General features: G+C 41.4%; 1 protein-coding gene across 1 annotated transcript in view; it reads right to left on the minus strand.

Annotated features, from left to right (window-relative positions):
• The window catches only part of SCUBE1 (signal peptide, CUB domain and EGF like domain containing 1), a 210,808-nt gene that overhangs the window by 16,502 nt on the left and 169,351 nt on the right, over window positions 1–24,955 (minus strand). Inside the window, exons 10-15 of the mRNA XM_032221864.1 lie at window positions 21,834–21,956; window positions 11,264–11,380; window positions 9,241–9,363; window positions 6,884–7,003; window positions 5,969–6,061; window positions 1,777–1,896 (exon numbers count right to left, since the gene is read on the minus strand). Coding sequence (XP_032077755.1) covers window positions 1,777–1,896; window positions 5,969–6,061; window positions 6,884–7,003; window positions 9,241–9,363; window positions 11,264–11,380; window positions 21,834–21,956 — 696 coding nt within the window. The remainder of the gene's footprint in view (window positions 1–1,776; window positions 1,897–5,968; window positions 6,062–6,883; window positions 7,004–9,240; window positions 9,364–11,263; window positions 11,381–21,833; window positions 21,957–24,955) is intronic.

The following is a 24,955-nucleotide window of genomic DNA, read 5'->3' on the forward strand; positions in this document are numbered from 1 at the left end:
AAAGATGTCAGTTACTTTAAGAAAACTATACTATTGTAGCCCACCCCCGATTAATGTCCTAATGGTTCCTTTAGAATATCAAGAGATACTAACACATGGTTTAATTAGACTGAGCTACCCATTTATTTGACACCAGGAAAAAAAGGCTTTTCAAAATTGTAGCCCTGATATATGAACAATCCACTTAATTTTCTTCCCTTTCATTCATTTCCCACTCCCTCAATTTCATTAGCCTTTTTCTTTGCAGAGTTTGAACTTTTCCCCCCTTCAGAATTGAAACACAGGCCTCAGTTGGTTAACTGAGCCCTTTTGGATTATGCACAGAGTGTCCTTGACTTATATCCACAATTGGGACCAGAATTTTTGTTGTTAAGCAAAGTGGTTGTAATTTGAGCCCAATTTTATGACTTCTTTTGGCCATGGTTATTAAGTGAATCACTGCAGTTAAGTGAATCACACAGTTTTTAAGCTAATCTGGCTTCCTCCACTGACTACACTTGTCAGAAGCCATCCAGGGAGGTCACCAGTGGCAATCAAAAGACCCTGGGACCAGGGTTGGGATTCAGCTGGTTCGGACCGGTTTGAGTGAACCAGATGCTAATCTTACATCTGGTTCGCCGAACCAGTAGTTGCAAGGATTAGCTGACTTCACCCACCCTGCTCCGCCCCTCCGAGGAATCTCCACGCGTCCCGTTTTGGATGCCAAGTAAGTGCAAAGCCCGGGTGGAGGCTCTGGGAGGGCAAAAAATGGGCATCCTGGAAGTTCTGGAAGTCCAGAAATGAACCTATTTCCAGCCTCTGGAGGGGTCTCCCGAGCCCAGGGGAGGTCATTTTCACCCTCCCGGAGGCTCGCCTAAAACCTCTGGAGCCTGGAGAGGGTGAAAACGCCCTCCCCCACCCTGGTGCAGGAGGCTGAGTAGGCCACACCCAACATGGCTATGCCCACCCAGCAATCGGGCAGAGAAGCGGTTGCTAAAATTTTTCAATCCCACCCATGCCTGGGACACGGCAACCATTCTAAATATATTACTTGCCAAGTGTCCGAATTTTGATGATGTGATTATGGGGATGCTTCAGGGGTCATAGGTGTGAAGACCTGTCATGGTGGACTTCTCATACATCTCTGCTTTCAACCAGACAACAGAAAATAGGGAGGGTGGAAGGGAGTAATTGGAATGTACAGAGAGCTGGGAGGGAATTGAGGAATTCAAGAGCAACGTCTATGTCCTGAAAGAATTTCTACCACCTCAAGGTCAAATGCTGGGAAATCTCCAAAAGGTGCAGATTGTTCCCAAAACAAACTGATTGTATATGATTGGTGGATAATGGGTGGCCCAATTGGTGGGAAAAACGCGACTTTACTAAGCTGCTTTTTTGAGCAAAAACTTCAGAACTAGCATTTGCATTTTCTGTACCTATGTGGAATTGACAGTAAAGTTATACGCTTGGAAAAACAATGCCCTTGGAATTTCTTTTGCTGCATGTACAAAACAAGACAGTTGACTGGACCAGAAAAATGTCACTTTTTTTCAATGCTGTTAAAACTTGGAATGGTCGCTAAACAAATATTGTAAGTTGAGGACTACCTGCAATATATTCCTAGTACTGTATCACTAGCAATGGGAATTAAAAGAAAGCAATTAGGGCAGTTCCTACAACTTGTAAAACAGAATTAAGAAAAACCGCAAACGTTAATTTACAACAAATTGAGAAAAAATGCAGTGTTTCACTAGGCTTTAAAAAAAAAAATTAAGATTAATGATTAGTCTCTTGTACCTAGAAGAGTTTGCTGCTTTCCAACTTCCTTAATCTTCTCTTTGTTGCGAGGCCTTAAGTGACACTTGGCATCTTTAATTTTAAAGCGAGCCTTCTGTTTGATGGGCGGCATTAAGATGTCTAAAGAAAGAAAAGAAATGATAATCTATTCCATATTTTTAAGAAACTAAAAGATAGCCCAGTAGAGCTTTGTAAATAAATGAGAGAAAAGTGAAACAATAATTTTACATAACAATTTTTTATTTATTTATTTATTTATTTATTTATTTATTATTTATTTATTTATTTATTAATTTATTATTTATTATTTATTATTTATTATTTATTATTTATTATTTATTATTTATTATTTATTATTTATTATTTATTATTTATTATTATTATTTATTATTTATTATTTATTATTTATTATTATTATTTATTATTTATTATTTATTATTTATTATTTATTATTTATTATTTATTATTTATTATTTATTATTTATTATTTATTTATTATTTATTTATTATTTATTTATTTATTTATTTATTTATTATTTTAAACACATAAGCGCATCAACAAAAACAAACACATAACTTAAAAACAACATAGGAACAATAATTTCCATCGTATATCATACCGCAGTTCCGAATCGGTTTCTTTGCATAGTGTTTTTCCTACTATATATTTCTATCTTTCATTCATAACCTCCTTATTCGTTATCCATTTTTATGTACATTTCTTTATTTATTTAAACTTAGCTACTTATGACCAAATATTATTTACCTATATTATGCTTTATATTTTTACTGTCATTTATTCTCTTACATACAGATTATAGATATACATTCACATAATTATTCTTAATCCATAACTATTTTTAATGCTGGCCTTCTGAGTAGCGTAAAATTTGATGAAACCAAACATCATATGTTTCATACTAATGGTTTTTTTTTTTTTTTACTGAGCCATGTTAATGAAACAAAAACCATGATGAGTTGGTAACAGGAATTCTGGAAGTTTGGTAGATAAGAAAAAAGTTCTCTTTAAAAAAAAAAGCAATCGAAGGCTTATTTATTTACTTATTTACGATGCTTATGCCCTAATCCAGAGATGGGTTCCTACTGGTTTGAACCAGTTCGGCTGAGTAGGTAGTAACTCGGCCTGCCATGCCCCCGAACTGGTTCTCTCTGCGGCGCCGTACATGCCACCATTTTGTTTTTTGTTTCTGTGCATGCGCAGAAGCACTTTTTTTAGTACTGTGCATGCGTAGCGCCTCCCTGAGTGAACCAGTGGTAGCAGCAGCAGCCGGAATCCATCCCTGTCCTAATCCCAGTGGAATCCAGGCAAAATATAACAGTTCCCCAAATAAGATGCATAGTCAAAGAACCCCAAGGTATCACATAGATGAAGTATGCCATGTCTCGGAACTCCAAGGGTCTGAGGCTCACCAAAGCAATACAGCCTGGGCTTGTTTTTAGAATATTGACAATGTAGGTGCTACATGTACCTTCAAGGAGGAGACAAAGTGGGAACTGTCCCGGCCTATTATATAGCCTGTATCACATAAACCTCATGGGGGAGGAGTTTCCAACAGGCCCTTTCTAAAGGACTGGATTAGATGGGCAGATGTCCTAGTACTGATTTCTATAAGGCTTCAAAGGTAATGAGCAGAAGTCTATTGGCAACCAATTCAAGCTCTCCAAAATAGGTGTTATTCCACATTAGTGAAATTATCTTGCCTGTAGGTCTTCATGATTCTGATTCAAAGGTGGGTTCCTACCGGTTCGGGCCGGTTCGGCTAAGTAGGTAACAACTCGGCCGGACACATGCCCGAACTAGTTCTATAGGTGCCGCCAACTTGTTTTTTGCTTCTGCACATGCACATGTAGCACACATCAAGTGCCCGCCTGCCCTAAGTGCGTATCAAGCATGCACATGCCTGAAGTGTGTCCCTGAGCAAACTGGCAGTAAAATAAGTTGGAACCCACCCCTGCTCCGATTAGTATTAGTTGTAGTTTCTGGGGCATCTCTAAAAACAGTCCTATGTAAGAAAAGTTGCAACGGTCAAATCAGATGATGGTATGAGTTACAAAGAGGGTTGTAACTGGTACACCAGCTAAAACTAAGAATCCAGAAGCAAACCCAAGTCACAGAATCTTTTAGTTCCATAAGTGGGCCTGAATCCTGACTCAAAATGATCCAGATAGCATATTTCCTCTAGGATTGTCTGCCACTGATTTTGCAATATTTTCTCAACAATCTTCCTCGGGTACGGCAGGTTGGAGCAAAGATGAAAGTTATAAATATAGAAGGCCTCTATAAGAGCTCTACCCCTTCTCTCAAAGTAGTAGTGATTGCCTCCTCACACCCACCTAGCCACCCATAGGACCCAGTAGGAGCATGGATCTAGCCCACAACTGACAGAATTCAAATTCTCAAGAAAACCTTTCTACTTCCCCCAGTTCTAGAAATTTTTTAAAAATACCAGGTGTCTCCACAGATGCCACATGGCCATGATCACAGACTCTACCCAACTATCATCCAGCCCAGAGCAACATTCTGCCAAGAAATCTACAAATTTTATTTGTAAACTGCTCAGAGTCATGCAAGTGTGATATACCGTATTTTTTGCTCCATAGGACGCACCTGACCATAAGATGCACTCCCATTTTTAGGCATATGAGCATCCCATTTTTGGCCTCCGTGCGTCCTATTTTCCGCCTCTGTATGTCCCATTTTTGGTCTCCACGCCCCATTTTTGGCCTCCACACGCCTCATTTTTGGCCTCCTCCATGGAGGCCAAAAACAGGAACACGTGGAGGCCAAAAATAGCCAAAGGGTGGTGGATGGCGGGTGGGCAGGGATTTGGCAATATTTGCTCCATAAGATGCACAGACATGATGGTGTGAGTTACAAAGAAGGTTGTAACTGGCACACCAGCCAAAACTGAGAATCCAGAAGCAGCTCCAGCCACTTTTGGGAGACAAAAAATGTGCATCTTATGGAACGAAAAATACGGTACATTTATTAAATAAATTTTATCTGGTACGTCTGCAGGCAGGATTCTATCTGCCTTTCCACCAAAAGGGTTTGAATAATTCTTAGCAAGGCCACTGGGTTAGGACCTGCAATTGTGGTCAGGGTGGAAAAGAATGTTCCCGTCACTATGCTAGGCTAAACGTGAGTTCTTATCCAGGGCTCACTTGTGTCCATATCTGATTTGCCACTATTGGTGTTCTACAGGTCTTTTCAGTCGTTTTATTTCCTTCAGTTCCCTGGAACTTAGGAATTTCTGGGTTGATGGCAGTGCAATGGCCTTGCTGGAGCAATCTTGTCAAGGGCTCTGCAAATCCCACAGATTGACCGGGCGCAAGTTGATGTAATTGTTGGGGAACACCCCCCCCCCCCCAGTGCTTTCCGGATAGGGCAATGTTTTAAGTTGAAAGGAAAATGTGCCCAGCTCTGGCACATGCTGGGATGCACCTGAGGGTAACCCCCATTTTCCCACTGAATGTCATTGCAAGCACTCGCACCATCATCTTGAGAAAATGTGCAGCTGCTGTAAGGAGTTCATACAAGGTGACCAGCCCTCACCCTCTAGAGCAGGGCTGTCAAACTCCGAGCCTGTGTGCTGGATGCTTCAAACACTGGCCGTATCCACGCCAGTTTAGTGAAGGGGAAAATAGTCCCAATACCAGTGGTGGGTTCCTACTGGTTTGGACCAGTTTGGCCAAACTGGTTAGTGGTTTTTCAGTGGAACCAGCAGTGACCCAGGCCTGCCACACCTCCGAGCCGCTTCTCTTATGGCACCGCCATCTTGATTTTCGGTTCTGCTCATGTACAGAACAATTTTCATTGCACAATTTTTTTAATTAACGTTTTCGCATGCGCAGATTTATGTATGTGCAAATGCACACACAGACAAAATTTGCGCATGCACCGAACCAGCAGTAATGCCGGCAGCAACCCACCCCGCCAGATACATCATGTGACACCACTGTGACGATGGGAGTTTGACACCCCTGCTCTAGAGCATTTCTCTTCCTCTTCAGATTTGAAGTACTACATAGGTATATTACTTTATATTTCCTTAAAGAAGCTTCCCTTTAAAATCACATATCCAGGAGACAGAACAGGTTCACTCACCAAAATTATTAGGATGCAGGTGTTAAAGTAAATACGTCAACAAATTGCAGAGTGTGTTCTTACCCGTACAACCTGGAAGTGTACTGTTGCGTTTTTGTTGTGACTTGCTCTGTTGTACTGGCACTCCACAGGTTACTGAATAGCTATTTTCCGAGTCTGAACAAAAATGAAAAGAGAAATATATATCTCAGTATATTCTTATCCTTCCACTGATTTATAAAAAAAATATTGTTAAAATCTATTCAAGTTAATTAAAGTAGTTGGGTACAAAGCTGGTTTGACATCCAGATGTGCCCAACCAGTTTTGTCCCATGTTTAGTTGACCAAGATAATCACAAAGAAATGAGTCAGTTATATCTGTAAATTTGGGATAGGATGAAGCCAGAGAAAAGCTTAAGAGTTGCATAAGGATTCTTTGTACGGGTTCTGGGGCAGCAGAAAAAATTGCTTCTCTCTCTCTCCCTCTCTCCCTCCCTCCCTCCCTCCCTCCCTCTCTCTCTCACACACAGACACAGACACAGACACACACAAACACACACCCAGACACACACTTCCCTGTCCTGTCAATGATGCTGTTTTTCTTCACAGGCTATAAAGCAAATTAAGAGCAGGGATTTTATTTCAGCCTATGAAGAAACTTCTTTCCCAGGATTGGGCTAAAGTCAAGTGCTTTGCACGAGCATTTTACACATGCATTCAAAGACAGCCCTAGTATAGGTTGCTACCAGCTACTACTTGGGATGCTTTTGTCTATGATTTCTGCAACAGGGGTTGATTCAGACTTCCATCCTTCCAAGGTGGGTAAAATGAGAACCCAGATTGTTGGGGGCAATAGGCTGATTCTGTAAAGTGCTTAGAGAGGGCTGTAAAGCACTCCAAAGTGGTATATCTTGAGTGCTATTGCTATTGCTATACCTTGCAAACACCTCTGTGTAACTTATTTTATGGACCAGGGAAAAAATGCTTTTAGATACCTACCTGGAACGAAAAGGGTGTTGGAAGGGCAGAATAAGAAACAGTTCTCAATTCCTCCTGATTTGCTACAGAGCAACTGAGCTTTGGGAACTGGATTGGCACCAGGCAAACATTTCACCATCTCTGAGGAAGAAAAAAGCAGGAAGGAAGTGACTAATTCAGATGACTGAAGGATGGATCTTACAATCAAGTTCACTTTACTTCCAAATGGGAGGTAGCAGAGCAAGCAGGTGAGCCAGGCTGAAACGCATTGAATATGTCCTATGAGCATAACCCAAAATGTAAATTTAAAAAAATATCCAATGGTCTAGTTCACGAGTGTCAAACTCGCCGCGTCATGTTGATGTCATGTGACATATCACAATGTTTTTTGAATTCACAGAGCTGGGGTGGGCGTGGCCTCTTTGTGATGCATCCAGTCCACGGGCCGCCAGTTTGACACCCCTGGCTCTAGTTCATGGGATTCCTTTCAAAGAAGTTTCTAAGATATATTTATGTAGCCAGAATGAAAGATAAGTGCACACACAACTGCACACAGAATTGGAAAAATAAATACATACCAACAGAAGAAAATGCAGTAAAAAAATACTGGCATGTGCCGAGATGGATAGGCTTACGAAGGAATTAAAAGATAACGAAGACTCTGAATATTACTCAATGTGGGACTTATGGTATAATTGACTTACAGGGAAGAGGGGAAAAAAGTAGGAAAGCAATAAAGAAAAGAAGAAAGGTCACAAAATTAAAAAACAATTACAAAACCGGAAAATGAATAAAAAGGTAGAAATACAAAATAGACTGTAGATAATAAATAGTAGGAAATGGATATAAGATGATTTAAATGTATATAAAGGTTGCTATATATAGAATGGATACAAAAGATATATGAAATAAAATATGTATGTGTGTATGTGTATGTGTATGTGTATGTGTATGTGTATGTGTATGTGTATGTGTATGTGTATGTGTATGTGTATGTGTATGTGTATGTGTATGTGTATGTATGTATGTATGTATGTATGTATATATGTATGTATAGTGGTGGGTTCTGGATATCAGTGGTGGGCTCTGGAGTTACTCACATGCAGGCGTGCAGCGCGCCTGTGTTCTAGCATCAAATGATGCTTCCTCAAGCCTCCGCGATGCTCCAACTGCTCTGCGGAGCATTGCGCAGGTGTCATATGCGTTGTAATAAAGATTTACATATACAGATAAAGGAATCACAATAGATATGTAAAAGAAGTGTAATGTGTTGCAAGGATGTTATGTTTGTATAAACAAAATAAAAAGTTAAAAAAGAAAGAAAGATAAGTGCACATTGACACTGCTACAAGTCGCAGCTTTTCCTGAAGAAGCATACTCCAGTATACCTCATCCTTTTCACCTATGAGTTAGATTGCTTCAATTTCCTATATAGAATAGAGCAGTGTTTTTCAACCTTGTTTGTGCAAAGGCACACTTTTTTCATGAAAAAAATCACGAGGCACACCACCATTAGATAATGTTAATTTTTTTTAACTCTGTGCCTATATTGACGATATATAAAGTAATTCTCTTGAATCCTCCGCGATTGTTGCTATGGGCGCACGCATGGGACGTCAGTGACGTCCCTGCGTGTGCTACCTCCTGGCGGTCCCCGCGTTTTTAAAGTAAACGCGGGGCCGCAGGGACTTAATAGAGGCATCCCTGTGTCCCGAAAGCAACTTTCGGGACACAGTCAGAGATGTCCTGAGGCAAAAACACCCGGCGGGTGTTTTTCCCACGGCACACCTTACACTATGTCACGGCACACTAGTGTGCCGCGGCACAGTGGTTGAAAAACACTGGAATAGAGAATAGAATGGAATGGAATGGAGTGGAGTAGAATAGCCTCTGGCCTCACCACCTCACCTTGTGTTGTTTGTGTGGCAAGCAACCAGAGGAAATGGCATGGACCAGCTACACATATGTTTAAATATTTTGGGGGAGGGCTTATTTTTGGGAGAGGGCTTATTTTTGGGAGAGGGCTTATTTTAGTGCATGCGCTCAAGAGCCCGATTGGGCTTATTATCCGGGGAGGTCTTATTTTGGGGGAAACAAGGTATATAAAAATCAATAAATAAGAAATAAAACTGAAATCAGTTACTTTTACCTCCTTTGAAGAAAAGGAAACTTGATTAAGAATTAAATGAAAGGGAAGGAAGAATTTGTGCAACAAAGGAAAGAGAAGGAAGTCACTCTCACAATATACAATAAATATTGAATGGGTACAGAATTAGGCTTGAAAAATAAATTTTATTTACTTAAACATTCAGTTTATAACCATCCATTAATACAAAAAGTGAAAGAGTAGAAAATGTCTATTCCACAGTGTTACTTACCAACACAATCTTTTTTATTCCAATGTAATTTTCGTCCAGGTGGACATAAACATTCGTAAGTTCCCACAGTATTAAGACATCCATAATCACAGCTTCCATGGTTGATGCTACATTCATCTACATCTGAAAATATATTTAAATTAAATAGCATTGCCTTGTAAGGGTTTGTTTTCATTCGCTTTACAATATTTAAGAAGTACTACATTTTTAAAAAATATTTAATAATACTAAATGCAATATTTCATATCAATGTCCACTGTTTCTAAAAAAAACAACCAATCACAATCTGCACAATTAGTATTTGGGTAGCAAACAACCTGGAAATTATGGAAAGAGTGTAGACTATACCGGCGTTTCTCAATTTTGGCAGCTTGAAAATGTATCGACGTCAACTCCCAGAACAGCATGCTGGTTGGGGAATTCTGGGAGTTGAAGTCTACCTATCTTCAAAAGTGCCAAGTCCGAGCAACGTTAGACTAAGAACACCTCAAAACTGTCACCATAAAACAGTGTTGGTGAACCTTTCCCCCACCAAGTGCTGGAAACCAGAAGAGCAGCTGCCCAGCGCGTGGGAGCGCCAAAACTGGAAGAGCAGCTGGCCATGGCACACATGCGCAGAGAGAGCGCTCTGCATGTCACCTTTGGCATACCTGCCGTAGGTTCACCATCACTTCCATAGAAGATAGCCAAGCACTTCTATATTGTTGTCAAGAAAATTGCAAAGAAAATTTGGAGACGTTCACTTCAGCAAAAGAAATGGCTAGCTGCAGTTCAGTTGAATAGTCATCATTATTTCTTTACATATGACTCCCATACTATGCTATCCTCAGCCTTGTCAATAACTATTTCATCATTCAGTAGTGCAGCTCCCAACCTTTTGGGGATTGTTAGGAATATAATTCTAACAGTTGGGTTGGCAATATATAAATCATGTAACAATGTTATACCTGTTTCTTTAAATCATGCTGTAAAATGTGATTGGTTGTTGTTTTCCTCAATCGGCCATAAGAGGGAGCCAGAATGACTGTTAGCTCTCTCTTTCTGTTCGTTAGATGCTGGGCTGATCTGATCTGAATGCCGTGAGCTATTGTAAGTTTTGCAACTGCTAGCAAACTTTGAGTTCTGAACTGATTATATGCTACTGGACTATGTTATTTGGATTATCCCTTAACTGAAAGACATTGATGACTGACTGTCTTATCCGTGTATGACTTGGACTGTTAATGGACTCTGATACCTCTATTTCCATGAAAGCAAAACCTATTTAAACTGCAGTGTCTCTGTATGCTGGTTTGTGTGTTCTCCAACACAACTCTAACAACGCTTCTCTGAACATACTCGCTCTCCCAACGGGGAGCTTACCTAACAGGGATCAGGGACCGGTTCCTTGGAGAGAGGGACCAGAGGGGGTGTGGTTTCCCATGCCTGCATCCCATGAATGGGGCTTTGCTCATTTGCGCAGCCCAGTTTTTGGTATGCCATGGACCAGTGCCAGTCCATGGACTGGGGGTTGAGGATCCCTGATATAATTAATATTTACAAGTTTTCTCTATGGCAATTTAGACTAGTTTGGAACTACTTTAGATCATACGTCCCCCTAAAGAATTAAACTCTTTATATTGTAATTCTCTATAGAGAAGGAATGTCTTCTGCAGAGTCACATATAAGGCCTTCTCAGTTGCTCTCTCCTTCTGGAATACTGTCATCCTGGAAATCAGGCTGGGTGTTACCCTCCTGAGTTTAAAAAAACACATGAAAACTGAAGACTTTTGGCTTTTCCAGCATGTTTTTGGAGTTGGAGGTGCAATCCGATCACTCCTACAGAAGAGGAGTGCGGTTTAAGTTGAGAGGTCTACACATTTAAGTATTAAATAAATGGCCCTAGCAAATAAATAAAATCTGTTGTGTTTTTAAGATTCTTTGCCTACTTCAAAATCTGCTCTGTTGTTAATGCAATTTTGTCAACACTGCTTTATTAAAAAAAAATCATACAAAAAGAATAAAAAAGAGTCAATCTCCCAACCTCCACAATGTGTAATTCCATATAACGTGTAACCCTTGTGACATAAGCATTCAAAACTTCCAGGATAGTTGATGCAGGTATGGTCACAGGTCCTTTCAAATGAACATTCGTCTATATCTTGATTTGAAAGAAAGGAAAGAAAAAGTAGTTGTAAGAAATTGTAAATTTAACCAACAGACATATTGGAAATATCCATGTTTCTTAATAGCCTGTCATAAATCATGGTTAACAGCTGTCAAGCTATGAACAAAACATACAAGCATTGATTTTCTATGTGTCTTCCTTGTGGAACAAATTGTCCACATGCAATCAATGGCATACATTTTTGTATTTTCTTTCCCAGAAATTATTCCCATTAAAACGTCACTTAAGGCAGCTGCTGATAGAAATAGAAAGAAGACCACACTGGTGTTTAAAATATGAGTTGAAATGTAATATTCAGCTGTAGTGTTCATTTTGACCACAGAGAGTCACCACTGAATCTCTATCTCGTATCACACCGGAAATTAACTTTGCAATCCAGGATTTCAGTTTCATTGAATTTATTTAAATAGTCCTCCCTAATAGTTACACTTTTGAAAATTCACGCTGCTTATAGTTGTATACAATGTTCTTTTTCTAAGTACTCCAAATGTTTCACACTCATTCTCATTCTTGAGGTACTTAAAGCAATAGATAATTTGGATATATTACTATGCGCAGTTTCCCTTTGGGAAAGAGTCCATAGTCACATTGGGAGGTATTTTTCAATTTGCACTGAAATGTTCTGAGCAAAGAAAGTGCCATTTGAGAATATGAAAAAGAAACCTTTGATTCTGATTTGAAGTTTATAAAAATAGATGAAGCCATGGACAAGCAACCTAAGGATGGTAGTGACTCATAGCCTCCAAATCTCTGTTTTGTGACTCTCAGGTTGAAGAAAATAGGAGGAAATGATTTCTTTGCACTTTTTTTCTCATTATCCTTAAATGTGCTTATCTTTAGATGACTTTCCGTAAATGTAGCGAGGGGAAAAAAAAGAAGATAACCCTGGTTTTACTCACCTGTGTTAGTCATCCCAACCAGACTTGTATCACTGGCTAACTATCTGTATCACCTTCAACTCCCCCAAATGTCAGGTGCATTGAAAGATAGCCTGATGCTAATAATAATTTAATCTCTATTTCTAAACAGAATGCCCAAAACATTGTCAGAGTGCGTACAGTGTAACTATGTGAGACTACCCAGGAACAAATACATCACACAGTGGTTTGTAATAATAAATAGTGGTTTATATCTACAAAGCATATACATACACATACTAGGCAAAGGTCAAACAATCAATCAGCAATTACAGCACGGAAGCACACACGGAGAGAGATATAAGCCCCAATAGGGCCTCTCTTATAATACCGACTCTTAAAGTGGTAACAGTCAATTAACCCTGCTGACTCATTCCTCATCATTGCATCATTTCAGTATTGCAGCATTACAGCAGCTGGTCAGCTATTAAATCATCATTACAAACATATGAAAAGAATTGATTATTAACTGTTTCTTTGAGAACCCATCTGTAAATATATACATAAGGCATCTATGCCTGTATGAATCCCCATTCAGATGAGAGGTTTTTTTTCTTTCTAATGGATATTTTTCAAAATTCTGCGGTGGCTTATTTAAAGTCAGAGCTACTCCAGTTGGAACTGACAAGATTTTACGTCACCCTTCCTAGCCCATCCAATTCTCATATCTCTGCTGCACTATGGGAAGCCAAATGGAGTTCCTAGAGAGGCTCATTTTTGTGGGGCTACCCTAGGACTTTTTTCTGATCTTGAAGGTCAGCCCTCTCTCAGCCTTATTTGCACAACAGTTGCTGGGAGGAGGGGATTAACGTGGGTCTTAAACAAGGACATTTGGGGATTAGAATTATATCCTCCCCTCAAATTCTCTTGTTCCTTTGGTTTTGGTGTCCACATAGCCCTTGTGTATTATATTCTTATGATCCTGAGAAAATTAAGGGAGAACAACTTAAAAACAATTAGAGCCATTTTATTTTAAGCAATCCTTTTCTAGGTAATCCTGGCTCCCCCACTTCCTTTCAGGCTTTAGATGCCTACAACTTTATAAACTCTTTTCTTTGAGTTTTAGTAAAACCTGCTGCTAGGCTGTGGTTAAGCCTCCACATTTTCTGCAATCTTTCTCTCTGGACTCTCCAGTCTGTTGTGGAATTCAACACTTTGTATAGAAAAGAGAAAGCTATTTCCCTACCTTAAGTCTACAGAAAAGAAAGATATTATGAGATGAAGAAAGAACTCCAGAATTTATCCAGGACTCATTCTCTTAACCAACCTCCCATTTTCAACCATTTGTTTGATTCATGCAGAAACTGGGCTTTAAAAAGTCTCAGTATATCCTCTAATTCTTAATCCTATTCAGTATTGGCAAGCAAAGGTTGCAAGAAGGATGAGAGGATGCGTTTCGCACAAATCCTCAGACTAATGTTGGGCAGTTGCTTGTAGTTTTGCTTGTTTTGCTTGTAGTTTTTCACTTATTTGGAGCAAAATGAAACTGAGTAACGTGTCTTTTCTAATATAGAAAGTATATGGCTATAGTGAAAAGAGGTGAAGCTCAAATATTTGTTGTAAGCATCCAGAGTTGCTTAAAATGGGTGGCCATATTTTTACATACATACCATACATTATGTATGTACATACATATGGTACATACATATGTATGTACATACATACTAGAGGTGGTATTCAGCAAGTTCTGACCAGTTCTGGAGAACCGGTAGCGGAAATTTGGAGTAGTTCAGAGAACCGGTAAATACCACCTGTGGCTGGCCCTGCCCCCATCTATTCTCTGCCTCCAGAGTCCCAGCTGATTGGGAGGAAATGCGAATTTTGGAGTAAACTTCCCCTGGAGTAGGGAAGGAATGGAGATTTTACAGTATCCTTCCCCTGGAGTCGGGTGGGAATGGAGATTTTACAGTATTCTTCCCCTGGAGTGCAGAGGGAATGGAGATTTTGCAGTATCCTTCCCCTGGAGTGGAGAGGGAATGGAGATTTTGCAGTATCCTTCTCCTGGAGTGGGGTGGGAATGGAGATTTTACAGTATCCTTCCCCTGGAGTGGGGTGGGAATGGAGATTTTGCAGTATCATTCCCCTGGAGTTGGGTGGGAATGGAGATTTTGCAGTATCATTCCCCTGGAGTTGGGTGGGAATGGAGATTTTACAGTATCCTTCCCCTGGAGTGGGGTGGAAATGGAGATTTTACAGTATCCTTCCCCTGGAGTGGGGAGGGAATGGAGATTTTACAGTATCCTTCCCCTGGAGTGGGGTGGGAATGGAGATTTTGCAGTATCATTCCCCTGGAGTTGGGTGGGAATGGAGATTTTACAGTATCCTTCCCCTGGAGTTGGGTGGGAATGGAGAATTTACAGTATCCTTCCCCTGGAGTGGGGTGGAAATGGAGATTTTACAGTATCCTTCCCCTGGAGTGAGGTGGGAATGGAGATTTTATAGTATCCTTCCCCTGGAGTGGGGAGGGAATGGAGATTTTACAGTATCCTTCCCCTGGAGTTGGGTGGGAATGGAGAATTTACAGTATCCTTCTCCTGGAGTGGGGTGGGAATGGAGATTTTGCAGTATCATTCCCCTGGAGTTGGGTGGGAATGGAGATTTTACAGTATCCTTCCCCTGGAGTGGGGTGGAAATGGAGATTTTACAGTATCATTCCCCTGGAGTGGGGTGGGAATGGAGATTTTACAGTATCCTTCCCCTGAAGTATGGAGGGAATAGAGATTTTAAGTATCCTTCCCCTGCCACGCCCACCAAGCCACGCCCACAGAAGCAGTGGTAAAATCTTTTGAATTCTACCACTGATACATACATACAATTGCATGAAGGTAATTGTAGTCTCATGGAATCTAAGAAATCATCTAGTCTAATCTTTGTTTGAGACAGGTTCTATTAAAGCATTTAGACTAGGGGTGTCAAACTCGATTTCATTGAGGGCCGCATAAGGGTTGTGTTTGACCTTGGGGGGCTGGGTGTGGCCAGAGAGTGCACATTAAATTCCCAAATTATATTCTTAAAAAAAAAGAATGGACAATCTTATATTTCTCTAGCCGTGTTGCTATGAATTTATCTGGCTCTTCACCATGATTGCCTTCTGGAATTCTGCTTGTTTGCTTAACTAGTCTCCCTATTCGCTTGCATTCTTTACATGAAATGCTTAGGGCTGTTACATCTGCTCCCTTTGCTGGAACTTGAGATGTATGTGAATTTGTAGTAACTTTAAGGCTGGGAAACAGTTCGTTTTTTTGGCATTAGATTTGAATTTCGCCAGCAGTTTCGGAAACGGGACTTCTCTGTATTTCCCAAATCACAAAGGTAAATCTTCTGTCTTTTTTATATCATTTCTCCATGTTTGCAAACTGCCTCACTCATTCATGATTATTCTCTCTTTACACATTCTTGGTTAGATTTAACAGCACAAATAAGTAAAATTAGGAAATTACAGCATGAATTCCATTAACACTGCCTGGCAGTAATTAAATTATTGTTCTCAAAGTAATTTTATATTCTTCTTGATACAAGCTTGCTATTGTTTTTATTAGTTATTTGCAAAAAAGCTTCCAGCAAAACAGTGTAAGCATTGGAGGTAAATTGTTAAGTATCATTATAGTATAATTATCATTTTATCATTATTCATTTGTTCCAAAAAACAGTTATCACATCATTGATGAGAATCTATCTAACTGATCTGACTGTGCACCAATATTCCCTTCCATGCATTTTTGGTGCATTTTAATATTCAAGAAATTTTGGGAAGGGGTGTTTTATTCTAGCTTCATGAGCAATTCAATTTATTGTAATTGGCAAAGCATTACCCCTAGATAAGGAAGACCCAGTCAGTGTCTTACCGAGAGGTGGGTTCCTACCAGTTCAGATTGGTTTGGCCGAGTAGGCAGTAACTCATCCCGCCACACCCCTGAACCAGTTCTATTGGTAGCGCCGTAGGTGCCGCCATCTTGTTTTTTGCTTCTGTGCATGCACAGAAGCATTGTTTACTACTGTGCATGCGAGCAGAGTGCGCATCGAGCGAACAGGCAGTAATAGAAGCTGGAACCCACCCCTGGTCTTACCAATTAGTTGTGAAGATAAGAAAGTAACTATTGAAGTTGGATTAAGCACAATGCACAGTTATTGCCTGATGGGTTGGAGACCCATTAGCCCTTTTAACCCAGAGTTAAGCAAGGGTTAAAAGGCGAAAAATTCCTTATGCAAAGGAGGCACGTGATTCTCCCGCCTCCTGATCTGGGAGCAGCAAATCATGTCTTGCCTAAGTAAGTTGCTTTTTTATTTAATTTTTTACATTTTCATCATGGTGGGCAGACAAGAGGAGAGTTGAAATCCACAGCTGGAAAAGGTATCTGGATCGGAAGGAGGGAGGGGGGGGAATCAAAATTATTGTAATTTAATTTGTAATTTTTTATTGTGAGGAATTTGTGTGTGTGTGTGTGTGTGTGTGTGTGTGTGTGTATGCGTGTGTTTCTTTTGGGGGGGCGAGGTGGCAGAGTGCGGCAGCGGCAGGGACGTTCTCGCTGCTGTGTCCAACAGGCCAGGCGTCTCGCGTTTATGTCCACCATAGTGGTGGCGGGGGGAGGAATGGGCTGGCTGGGCTGGCTGGCTGGGGAGGGGGGGAATCATGGCTGCTCAGGCCCTGGCGGCAGGGCTTTAAAGTGGAGGCAGGGCCATGGCTGCAGGACTTTCCGCCATAGACCAGGACCCAGCACCGCGTCCCCCACAGAGCAGGACTGGGGCCTTGCCGCAACTTTAAAGCCCTGCCACCACATCCGCCATAGAGCGGGACTGGGGCCCTGCCACCACTTTAAAGCCCTGCCTCTGTGTCCTGGGCAGCAGGGCTTTAAAGTGGCGGCAGGACCCCAGCGGCAGGGCTTTAAAGTCCCGGCGCCGCGTCCGCCAGAGAGTGGGTCCCGGGCCCGCTCTATGGCGGATGCGGCGCCAGGGCTTCGGCGGGGCTTTCGCTCTTGCCTCACCGGCCATGAAGCTCACCGCATGTCACTGACCTGTATCACTCTTAATCACCCACTAGATCAGGAGTGTCAAACTTGATTTCATTGAGGGCTGCATCAAGATTGTGTTTGACTTTGGGGCCGGGGGCCGGAGGGGTCATAGCCAGGTTAGGCATGGCCAGCTCAACATCACTCTTGTCGGGGGTACCTATAGTGGCCCAAGCACTCTGCCAGTGAAATCGGGCTCCTGATCCCCATTTTCTCCTCTGACTGCCTCCTGTAATCCTCTGCCAGCGAAAAGAGTTGAGGAGGGCTGCCCACAGCACTTGCAAGCTCCGTTTTTGCTGGCAGAGTGTTTCCAGGGTAGCATTTCACAGGAAGTAGCAACATGCGTTGTATTTTAAGAAAAGTTAATTAAAACTTTCTAATTCTAATTGGGAGGATTACAAAGCCAAAAAGAACTTGGCACAAGTCTTTCGGTAACACTGAAACAATATTTTCCCCTCTAGCTATTTGAAAATCTAAAACCTTGTTAAAAAAAACCCTAAGTTTTGACTAGTAAACTCAAAGCACTCTTGCTTCTTCTACTGAAAACAAACAATAGCACATTTTGCTAGTAAAGGAAGAAAGGAAATGTGGTGATTTATACTTTACTGATTGCTTGATCTCTATCAGCCTTCCTTCTTCCCTCTTTCCTTCCCTTGCTCACCAATTATCCTTCTGGAAATCATGACAAGGCTAAATCCATAAATCACAGTTTTGATCAGTCAACGCTAAGCTTATATCCCACAGCAAGAATAACATTTGTTATTCATCAACACAGCATATTGTAATAATGACAAATTATTGGCCTTTGCCCAGCCAAACTCTAAGGGCTAGATGAGGGCACTTCCAAAGAAGGGGTGTGAGCTCAGAATGGGCTCTTTTCCTGTGCATTGCTCCCCTCTGAGGCCTTAGCAGGATGACCTGATTCTTTGAACAACTGCCTGTTCTTAGATACAGTGAACATGATAAAAATCTTCATGACACTTTCCTATTTTAGGCATGAAAAGTCCTTTTGGAGAAGGAAAGAAATATTTTCTGCATGAAGAGATATTTCAAATCAATCAGACAAAAAATAAAATCATTGGTCACTTACTTCTCACAGGCTTCTCCGTGTTTGAAAAAAGGAGCCTAGTTTCAGAGCCAGCATCTCAGGTCTATTGATTCTTGTTGTTTTCTCTTTTATCACACATACGTACTAACTGATAACGGGGCGTTGCCCGGGTATTTATTTATCTATAGGGGTAAAATGTCCAGACAAAACGTAATTTCTAATGTTGGATTTTCCCCCTCCCATTGTGGAATACTGTGAAGCCATTACCATGGCAACCCCATTGTGCTGTACAGTAGAAGCCATTTTACTGTAGTACAGTAGAAGCCATTTTAAAGTGCGCGCACACACACATATATGTATGTACACATACATACATACAGATATTTAGCATCCATAACTTCCTCATCATATCTTTAAGTTACACATATAAAGATGAAAAAAACAATTAAAAACCACCATGTTTAGCTCTGTACACATAAATATTATTCACTTGAGGAAAGGCTTTCAGTTGCCAGTGTCACCTCCTCATCTATAGCACTTTCATTTCTTGACTAATCCCTCAGCCCCCTATATGTGGGCTATTGGTAATTCGTGATACTAATAGTTCAGTCCTGGTTTAATTTTCAGAACAGCAGCTGGTAGATATGTGAGACCTAGCAGTATACAGGTAGCCCTTGACTTACAACAGTTCATTTAGTGACTGTTTAAAGTTACGCCAATGAAAAAAAAGTGACTTATGACTGTTCTGGAAGCTGCCAGCATGGCAGTGGGAGATTGGACCATGTGATGGACTTGTAGGTGTGGGGGGCAAGATCTTGAACTTTCAACTGGGTGGGGAAACTGGGACGCCTTCAGATTCGGGTTTTCCCAGATGTGCCAACATGGCTCTCTTAATAAATTGGAACTTTGAGGAATCATTTGCCTCAGGCTCTGATTTAATTTTGGATATTATTTGGAACCCTGACAAAAGAAAGAAAAACAAAAGCAAAAAAAGAAGTAATTTCTTTCTTTATCCCTGCAGGTAGAAATAATTTTAGTAATCATCATTAATTAAAACAAAACCTCACTTCCTGTATGTCCTGAACTTATGACCCCCTTATGACTTAGTCCTTATTCAAAGTTACAGTGGACCAGGGGTGGGTTCCTGCCAGTCCTAACCTCTTCTATAGAAGAGGTTCCACAAATCTACAGTGCTGTTTAGAACCAGTTCCAGTTCCCTCCCCCGCCCGTCCGCACATCATGAAGATGAAGAGCGAGAGGAGGAATTCTGAGAGTTGAAGTCCACAAGTCTTAAAGCTGTCAATTTTGAACACCTCTGGAGGTTTTTTTTCTAGAGGGTTAGGGGTGCAAGGGTCTTGTAACTTGACAGCTTTAAGAGTTGCACACTCCAATGCCAGAGTTCCTGAGCCAACATGACTGAAGGAGGAATTCTGGGAGTTGAAGTCCACAAGTCTTAAAGCTGTCAAGTTTGAACACCCCTGGTTTTTTTTTCTAAAGGGTTAAGGATGCAAGGGTCTTGTAACTTGACAGCTTTAAGACTTATGTGCTTCAAATGCCAGAGTTTCTGAGCCAACATTTTGGTTTCTAAGCAAGAACGTTAAGTGAGTTTCACCACATTTTACAAGTTGGCCACACCCACCCAGTCACATGGCCAGCAAGCCACTCCCACAAAGCATGCCACACCTACAGAAGAGGTTCTAAAAAAAATTGAAACCCATCACTAAAACAGCTATTTATGACCTGAAGTTCCAACAACTGTCCCTGCAATCACAGGGCTGCATTTTGAATACTCATCAACTGGCCCTCATTCACAGCTATTTGCATAACAGCTATTTGCATAAATGTCCCATAACACCCAATGGGTTTGCTTAATGACTGTGGTGTTCACTTAACAACCATCGCCAAAAAAAATTGAGCACAGTCACATGATGATGTGTTTCATGAGCATCATGATTTACAACCATATTTGTGGATTCAATTATGGTCAGGTGGAGGACTACCTATAATCTCTCTTTTTATCCATAGCTCACCTTTTAGCTAAAGAAAACAACTCCAAATGCTGTGTCAATCAATCCTTGTCAGAATAATCTAGTAATGGCAACCAAATATAACTATTTTCTTCTTTTAACCCTGGTCAAATAAACCAATTTTAAACCTTTCCCGACTTTTTAAAATTCTTCTTTAAGCCCTTAAAAAAAAATCCTGGAACTAATTTTCTGATCATATGAGTTTCAAAGGGAAAATCCTCCAGAACTTTAGCAAGTTTCTTTCATAACAATAAGTAAAATTTAATTTCCTCCATGGAGATTCTCAGTCATCCAGATGAAGATTATCCCAAAGGTGCTTGGTTTCCCCCCCCCCCCCGAGGCAACTGGACTTACTGGTTTTTCTTTGAAGACATTACACTTCTCATCCAAGAAGCTTCTTCAGCTCTGACTGGATGGTGGGGAATGGAAGGATTTAGACTCCTTGCAGACAGCTGGTCATTTGCATCCTTTTAGCTGGTCATTCAGGCCACCTGGAGGTTTATCTGTGCCCTCAAGAAGGCTCCACACCCATTTGCACTGTGCAGGTGATCCTTAATACATAGATAAATCTCCAGGTAGCCTTAGCGACTCTCTAAAACAGTGTTTCTCAACCTTTGAGCATTTGCTGGCTGGGGAATTCTGGGAGTTGAAGTCCAGACATCTTCAAGTTGCCAAGGTTGAGAAACACTGCTCTAAAAGAATGTAAATGATCAGCTGTCTGCAAACAGCTGGTGGTCATTTGCATCCTTTTAGAGAGTCTTTGAGGCCACTTGGAGGTTTGTCTGTGTCCTCAGAGGCACCCGAGTGGTGCAAATGGGTGTATGGAGCCTTTTTGGAACTGTTGAAAGGACTGTGTTGTAGACTGGAGGTAAACAATGTCATATTTCTCCCCCTCTGTTGAGAGAGGGCCAAGTGGCCTCAACGACCCTCTAAAAGGATGCAAAAGACCAGCTGTTTCCAAGGAGTATAAATCCTTCCACTCGCCACCATCCAGCCAGAGTTTAAGAAGCTTCTTAGATGAGAAGCGAAAAGTCTTTAAAGAAGACACAAATAAGCCTCCAAGTGGCCTCAATGACCTTCTAAAAGGATGAAAATGACCAGCTGTTTGCAAGGAGGATAAATCCTTCCATTCCCCACTAGCCAGTCAGAGCTGAAGAAGCTTCTTGGATGAGAAGTGAAATGTCTTAAAAAAAACCCCAGAAAGTCTAATTGCCTCTTGAAAAAAGCACTTTTGGGACAAGGAAAATTTATCCCTTTGTTTGTAATTTCTAAAAAAAAAGAGTCCTTCCATTTTTTTCCCCCCTCTGGCTCTAGTGTCTAGCCTCCAAGGTCTCCTTATAAAAAACAACACCCAGGAACATTTTGATGGGCCCTCGTTGCCCTCCCTATGTAAGAAGAAAGGAATTAAGATTTAATTTAAGCAATTACCTTGGCAGGTCCGTTCATTCGTTAGTAATTTGTAGCCCTTTTGGCAGCTGCATTCAAAGCTTCCCACTGTGTTCCTGCAGAAGTGATCACAGCCACCGTTGTTCATCAGGCATTCATCTATATCTGTCAGAAACAGCAGGTGAAGAGACCAGAATAAGAGGCCAGTCTTGTATTTCTAAGAGAAATTACCTACGAATATTATATATCATCCTAAATTTGGGGGTGGGGGGGGGGTGAGGGACAGGAAAATTTCACTTGAGTGAAGATTCCAATATCTGCCCACAGTAGAAGAGGGGGAAAAAACATTTTAACAGACTGGAAGATTTGTGCAAAAAAACCCAGAATAGTTCAACATAAACTTTTCCCCAATGGCAAGTAAAATGGGAAATATAGAGGAAAGCAAATGAAGAGCAAATAAACTCACAATTTACTTAAGATTGCTTCAGCCTATAGAGTGTGTTCATGGGTCTTACAGAGTTAAAATTCTTCAGTGAATATATATTTGAACCTTCTATCAATATCTTCCACTGCAAGAAGTTTAGTGTAGAATGCCTTCTACAAAATCTTTCCTAGCTACTTGGAAACTTTTTCTCTCACCTTTCCCGTGATTTAATCTTCACTCTTTCATGTCGGTCCACTGTTCTGTCCAAACTACGCACCTTTTCTTGCTTATCCCTTCTCTTTAACCTTTGCACCGGCTTTCGCCAACCCCACATTCCTTGCTCTTCTGCCATCCATCCCATTTAATTTAATTAGCAAAAAAAAGACTCCCGGTTCATTTCTTTTTCCAAGAGTATACTTTATTGAGAACAAAGCGGTTACAGATTAGAGTAGGCAGAATATGTTGGCTTGGCATGAAAAAAAATGATGCAATTCACTTCCCCTTTTCCCCTGGCCATCCTCCCCCATTATCAGTCAATGTCCAATTAAAAGTTTTCAGGTTGTTTTGGAAACAGACCCTGCAGTTGGCACTTTTTCCATCTCCACATTCCTTTTGCTGGCCTTGTGTTTGACTGGTGCTCCTCATAGTCAGGGCAGCAGTGGTGGGTTTCAAAAATTGTTCGAACCTACTCTGTGGGTGTGGCCTACTTTGTGGGAGTGGCTTGCTGCCCATGTGACCGGATATGAAGATGCCGAGGACACTTGTCAGAACCACCTTAAATTACCTCACACACAGCACTGGCATGCATAAGAATATGATGTAAACTTGTTTTTTAAAAGGCATCTTTGGTTTGCGTTAAAACAACTTCAACACACGCAATGTTCTGATTGCACCACAAACGCAGTAGTCATCCTTACCTTTCACAGAGGCACTGAGTTTTATAAATATGAGCATGATATCCAAGGACCAGTGGTGGGTTTCAAAAAATTTTGGAACCTCTTCTGTAGGTGTGGCCTGCTTTCCGGGTCCACTGGTGGAACCTCTTCTAACTGGTTCGGTAGATTTGACGAACCGGTTCTACCGAATAGGTGCAAACTGGTAGGAACCCACCTCTGTCAGGGTAGGCTCTGCTTCAAACCCACCCACATTTCAATCTCTCCCCTCTCCTGCCGTTGTTGATGTCAGGCTGGCAAGATGCCATGCGGAGGAAGCAGCACAATGACAACTGTGACACTTTCCCTTCAAACCCTGACACTTTCCCTCTTGGGCTGTTTATCAGGGGTGGGCTTCAAAAATTTTAGCAATGGATTCTCTGCCTGGTTGCTGGGCGGGTGTGTCATGGTGGGTGTGGCCTAGCCGGCCTCCTGCACCACAGCAGGGGGGGGTTGCCCTCCCCAGGCTCCGGAAGCTTTCTTTGAATCTCCGGGAGGGCAAAAATGGCCTCCCCAAGGCTCCAGAGGACCTCTGGAAGCCAGAAATGACTTCATTTCTGAACTTCCAGGAGGCCCGTTTTTTGCCCTCTCCAGGCTCCAGAGGTTTCCTCCCCCAGCTCCGGAGGCCCTCCAGATGCCAGAAATGGGCCTTTTTCTGGCCTTCTGGAACTTCTAGGGGGCTAGTTTTTCACCCTCCCCTAGCCTCCACGCGGGCCCCTGTACTTACCTGGCATCCCAAACAGGCTGCGGGAGACTCCTGGGAGGAGAGGGATGGGGTGGGCGGGGCCAGCCTGAGTGGGATTTGTGGGCTCACCGAACTGGGGAGATCCTTAGCTAGAGGATCACCCGAACCCGTGTGAACTCACAGTAGCCCACCCCTGCTCTGTACCTTCATGTTTTGCTGGACTGGGCATTTTGACTCTACTAAAGTTTTCCTGCTTTGTCCTCGCTCTGTCCTTTCTATCTTTCCTGCTTGTTCTGAAATGTTCTGGGTTTTTTAAATCATTTTTTTAATGTTTCCACAATAATATCTCCAGTAGTGGTGTTTCCCCTCTGTCAAAAGGTAAACTGCAACTCCTGAGAGGAAAGAAATCCCCATCTGCTGTCTGAGCAGCGTCTTGATGCTGAGCTCCGGGAGAAATTATCGGTTTTAAAATTTACCAAGGAAGCATGTCCATCAAGCCAAATGTGTAATTATTATAATGTTTTGCATTTTCTAAGCATCATTAACCAAATGACTTGGGATTCTGGTTTAGAGATGTGAATTCCCTCACCCCCTTTTAAATGATTCAGCGGTTATCTTCCTTCCATGCTAGTATCAGTGCTGCTAAATTGAAGGCAATCAAATAGATTATCTGAGATGGTTGTAAAATATGAATCACACTTGGGGGATGGCATAATCCTCAAATAATAGGAACTGCCATCTTGTTTTTTGCTTCTGTGCAGAAGCCATTTTTTTACTACTGTGCATGCACAAGTAGTGTGCATCAAGCATGCACAGGTGCGAAGCGCATCCCTGAATGAACCGGCAGTAATAGGAGCTGGAATTCACCCCTGATGTAAATATACCACAGGTGCAGTGATACAGAGCAAAAGAACCAAACAACCAAAACAGCATGGCGTAAAAATGGAATAGTGGGTGAAGGGGCAGGAGTATTTGTTTTGTTACTAAGATTTTTTTCCTATCGACCGTTTCTTCCCACTTATGATTGTATGACTGTATCTTTGTTGCTTGTATCCTTACGATTTATATTGATTGTTTCCTAGTCTGATTTGATTGTTTATTTGTACCCTATGGCTATCATTAA

This window comes from Thamnophis elegans, chromosome 7 (genome assembly GCF_009769535.1).
Source record: "Thamnophis elegans isolate rThaEle1 chromosome 7, rThaEle1.pri, whole genome shotgun sequence".
NCBI lineage: Eukaryota > Metazoa > Chordata > Lepidosauria > Squamata > Colubridae > Thamnophis > Thamnophis elegans.